At 37.6% G+C, this 4,880-nt stretch overlaps 1 protein-coding gene across 2 annotated transcripts in view; it reads left to right on the plus strand.

Moving 5' to 3' along the window:
* Window positions 1–4,880, plus strand: part of LOC111665783 (CD209 antigen-like protein C) — a 14,121-nt gene that overhangs the window by 3,074 nt on the left and 6,167 nt on the right. The window contains exons 2-7 of one of the 2 annotated variants that reach the window (XM_023420871.2): window positions 430–556; window positions 648–749; window positions 1,473–1,643; window positions 1,982–2,124; window positions 3,083–3,192; window positions 3,450–3,916. In XM_023420871.2, coding sequence (XP_023276639.2) covers window positions 487–556; window positions 648–749; window positions 1,473–1,643; window positions 1,982–2,124; window positions 3,083–3,192; window positions 3,450–3,606 — 753 coding nt within the window. In that variant the 5' untranslated portion in view covers window positions 430–486 and the 3' untranslated portion in view covers window positions 3,607–3,916. Of the gene's footprint in view, window positions 1–429; window positions 557–647; window positions 750–1,472; window positions 1,644–1,981; window positions 2,125–3,082; window positions 3,193–3,449; window positions 3,917–4,880 lie in introns of those variants that run through there. The other variant, XM_087177877.1, reaches the window with a different exon arrangement.

Genomic DNA, 4,880 nt, shown 5'->3' on the forward strand with positions numbered 1-4,880 from the left:
TCAAATTTCATATTACATCGTCCATTCCAAAAACCCTCATACCAAATAACAACACAGTGAATTTGTTTCTATTCCACTAAAAAGGACTTTAAACCTCCGTACCAAGCATTAAGTTGTCCTGAGAACGCAGAGTTCCTGTTTTATGTGACAATTTTCATCGGATATTCTCATCACTTCTTACTTCCTCAAAAGTTAAACTGTAAAGACCCTTTACACATCTGACTTTAACAACTCATGAAAAAAAAAAATATATATATATATATATACTTTCTTATAAATAATGTCATTCATAGATAGATAGATAGAGAGAGAGAAAGAAAAAAAGAAAGAATCAATCAAAAACCACAATCAACAACACAACTACACAAGGAAACAAGAACAAAAATAAATCTGATGTATCCCCTCTGAAACTGGTGACTTCCTCCAAAGTTGAAGGTGAGAAATTGTGCTGCAGAGATCACATTCTCTCAGAAAGTGATGTGAGCGATGGACGACATCTATGCCAATGTTGAATGCGGCAAACCTGGCCAATCAAGACCTTCACCAAGTCAGACAGGTAAAAATGTTCAGACAATGTGACTGAGCTGAGGATAAATCTGTTTAATCATCTGTTACTGTATTTACTCACTGGTCTTTTCTCTGTTCAGGTCCCAGGAGCTCTGAGAGGAGATTTCATGGAGCTGTTGTTCTCTCTCTGAGTCTGCTGAGTCTTCTCCTGCTGGCTGGGCTCATCGGCCTCAGTGTCCACCGTGAGTCTGGTTTCATGTTGTGTTGCACTGCCTTTTACGTTCTTATTGCCCCCTTCATGTACTGTTAACTGCTGCTTTGTTGTCACATCACAAAGTTAAAGAAGTCCTGTCAGCTGGTTTTAAGGTTCAGTGTGTGAATACAGGCTGTGTGCGTTTCTCTGTGGACTGAGGCTTTGATACTTTCACAGTATTAATATAGAACCTAGACCTGATCTATAATCCAACAACACATGGAAATCTCACTTTATACAATATGGAACCTTTAAGTGAAAAGTGTCATATAAAAAGTTCAATACTGATTTTAAAAAATAGGAATTTTTACCAAGGTAGTAGATATGCATATTCAAGCAGTTAAAACAGCAAATCTGTGTAAGTAGAGCTTTGTATCTCGTGTTAAGTAAACAAGTCTCTTTTGTGTATTCAAGTTTTTATTAGTACAAGGCAACAAACGACATCCATCTACATCCATCTACATACATACATACATACATATATATATATATATATATATAACTTCTGCATTAAAAGGGTGGCATTTCTTCAAAGTCATGATTTTTCTAATATCTACTGTGAAATAAGGAACTAAGAAAACGAAGTACATAAGAGGAAATTCACAGATCCAGATCATCTTTTAATGTAACGAGCATGTACCCCATAGGATTCTTTTGTGTCTGGTTCTGTGATTTTGTAATAAACGTAAAGGCGTCTCTTGATTTATTTCAGACCATAAAAATTCAAATGCAGAACTCTCCACTGGAGAAGCCAACCTGACTAAGTGTCTTCAGGCCAGTGACATCAAACTCTCCTCCCTGACTGAAGAGAGAGACCAGCTGAATACCAGTCTCACTGAAATGACTAAAGAGCTGAAGAGGCTTCAGAGTTTGTCCAAACAGAGTGAGTGTTTGCCTGTGTGGTTTCTGCACAGCTGTCTCTTTATATCTATGAAGCCTGTACGGATCCTCAGTTCTACAGTGTAAAGTCTGTGATCTACTTAATGATGATGCAACTTGTGATATCCAAGTTACACTATTTTCACTTCCAAGGAACCTTTTTATTGTTCTGATGTGCATCATGTATGTGTTAAGTTAGTAACTGGACTAAAAGTAGACAGTGAAGAGTCATTAGAAGAAGCAGCATGACTTTGACTTTTGAGCGTTACAACACCTTCAAATGAGGAATTGTGAGTATTGACATATTGGACACATATGACTTTTGTTTGACTCATCTTACAGAGAAAACGTGTCCTGAAGGATGGAGGATGTTCAGCGGTACCTGTTATCTCCTCTCCACTCAGTCTGGTTCTTGGGAAAAAGGCAGAGAGGACTGCAGAGCCAGAGGAGCGGATCTGGTGATCATAGACAGTCTTGAAGAGCAGGTAAAATGTGTATATTTGAATGTTTATGTGCATCTGTATCTGCTTTTTTAACGGATCTGTGAAATTCAACTCAACCTGCTGATATTAAACATAATAAAACGTCAAACTGTCTGAATGCACTTTTGCTTTTCTGTACCATCTTTTTCTGGTTTTCCAACAAGAATTCATGACACCTTTTCCATGTGTATCATCTTTAGCAAGCTAGCTAACATTGCTTTAGCCTTCCACTGTGTTTTAATATCGTATATAATGTTGTATGCATTTGATCAGTAGAATATCTTTGTATCAGTTAAAAATTCAGTGGAAAATCTGTGGAAATGTCCCATATTTGGACATCAGTCAACAAGAACGACAGGCATTTTAAAAAATTTTTTTATCATTTTGTGCTAAGTTCAATGAAATTCAATTCCTGATTCCTTTTCTGGTGAAAGTTATGAATGTAATTATGGATCTGTGAGACTGAATGTTGACGTCGCTATGATCTAAATAGGAGGACTCGTACCAAAAAGGTCTTAAAGGAACGGCAGAATCTAAATGTCCGAACCTCTGTGGGCAACAAACATTAGAACAAAAGAGCCTACTGTTTCTGAACAGGTCACATCCACTCTGTAAAGTTTTGCAAAGGTACATGGTGTTGTCCTTGATGCTACGGCACAAATGTCTCCCAAAGGAACCCCCTTCAGTGCAGCCCATGCAGTAGCGACACTTCTGCATGGTTCACATAAGGTCTCGAGTGAAGGCAGAATGAAGGAACTAAGGAACAGAGTGAGGTCGAGACAGATCCACATTTAGCAGCGACTAAAGTCGGACACCAGCATGTGTCACATTGATCTCCTGTCTCTACCAGAGTTCCTGCACCGTGGTTTGGTAAACACATTTAGAGGAATAAATGAGCGCAGTGGTTTCGTTTCACTGATCTTGTTTTTTGTGTTTGTTTGTTCTTTTTGGCTTTAAACAGACACTCCTTACTGGATTTGCTGCAGGAAAAAAGTTTTGGTGGATTGGTTTGACTGACAGGGACGAGGAGGGGACCTGGAAATGGATTGATGGAACTCCATTGACTCAAAGGTCAGACTTGAATGATTTTCGACTGAGCGGTTTTGGAGAACGTTTGCTGTATAAGTGTGTAGTAAGACTAAAATACCTGTATGTTAATGTAATTTTATATGATTATATATATCATATGACAGTGACGTAGCTCAATAAAGCCCTCACTCGACCCTGCTCACTTGTAAATCACTTTGGATAAAAGCGTTTGTTGAATGAGACTCTGTTCTTGTAAGAGGTTAATGTTGTTGTCATGCTCTTGTTCTTTAACCTTCTAGTTACTGGTGGGAAGGGCAGCCTGATAATGGTGGTGGAGATTCGCAGTGGGGGGAAGAAGACTGTGCACATATATTAACTAGCAGGGATTTTGATAAAAACTGGAACGATCAGTCATGTACTGCTTCTGTGAAATGGATCTGTGAGAAAATGGCTTAGCGCTGGTGTGTAATCTCCATTCATGCTTTTACAAAGACCTTTGGTATTGAGTGTCCGTTTATGCTTGTGTGTGTGAAAGAGAGACTCATGTGTTACTACTTCTTTCTCATCAAAATTATAAAATCTATCAATCAACAAATATTCAAATGACATAATGTTATACAATATGGGACCTTTTAATGTTTAGTGTAAATAACTGACAGTAGTTCAATCTGAAATATAATTGAGGATATGTAAACCTGCAACAAGCGATGTACTTACCCGATCAAAACCTTAAAACTGAACAATAAACTTAAACATACAGACTTAACATGTGGTGTTAAAACAAGTTTGCTGTCAGTACTTACCTTCCCACCACAGGTTGCTGCTCTTTGCATGCTCCATGAAAACAGAAAACCACTGGATTTACAGAAGGAAATGAATATTTTATTTTGAATCGTTAGTTGTTACTTTAACTAGTTAAGTTTAGCAGCTGCTCTAAAGCTCCAGCTGAGGTGAAGGCACACAGTCACGGCAGGGTATTTAGAAAACCATAGATATGCTTATCCTTCTATACTTGAACACAACAGAATAAAGCATTCAACAATCACTTGAACAGAATTATTTTTATCAGCTAATGGCAGTGTCTGTTTTTTCTAATGCCTACAACCTACAGCAGGTTTTATGTATCTAACAGGGACCTCTTGTGGCCAAGTGAATTATAACTGTTGTCTGTCAAGGACAAAAGGCGTTGTACACTCCACCTCCAACTATAATGGTCACTCCAAACTGTATTTTACAAATGTAGAGTAGTTGTATACAAACATCATTTGTAGAAGATCATATTAGACTGTTGTAAATAAGAAAATTCCTTATATAATATATAATTTTGCCATCAAATTTCTGGTTGACTAACTTACTCAGACTGTAGCTGCCTATTATCTTTGTAGCAGAATAACATTATATATGTGAACAGAAGGTGGTGCTAGTTTGGTGTCATCATGTAATGTATAGTGCTGTGCACTCAGACTGATGTGATGCAGTTACTGAGACATATCGCCAGTGAAGTGTGACTTTCATATTGAGAAAGGAGGGTGTGGTATGTAACACTTCATATGTAACTAAGACTAGGGGTGTCTTCGTTAAATGTTGAGCACATGCAGTTAGTCCAGTCCAATAATTATGTTTCCTTCCACATTGTTGGTATCCATTATGTATTCACAGTTTTTCATTTATTATTAAATAATGTCCTAAAACACATGATGGATAGACAGATGGAGATTTAGTCCTTTGTA

Source organism: Seriola lalandi, unplaced genomic scaffold (genome assembly GCF_002814215.2).
Source record: "Seriola lalandi dorsalis isolate HSWRI2012SDOR001 ecotype SW California unplaced genomic scaffold, Sedor1 jcf7180002054659, whole genome shotgun sequence".
NCBI lineage: Eukaryota > Metazoa > Chordata > Actinopteri > Carangiformes > Carangidae > Seriola > Seriola lalandi.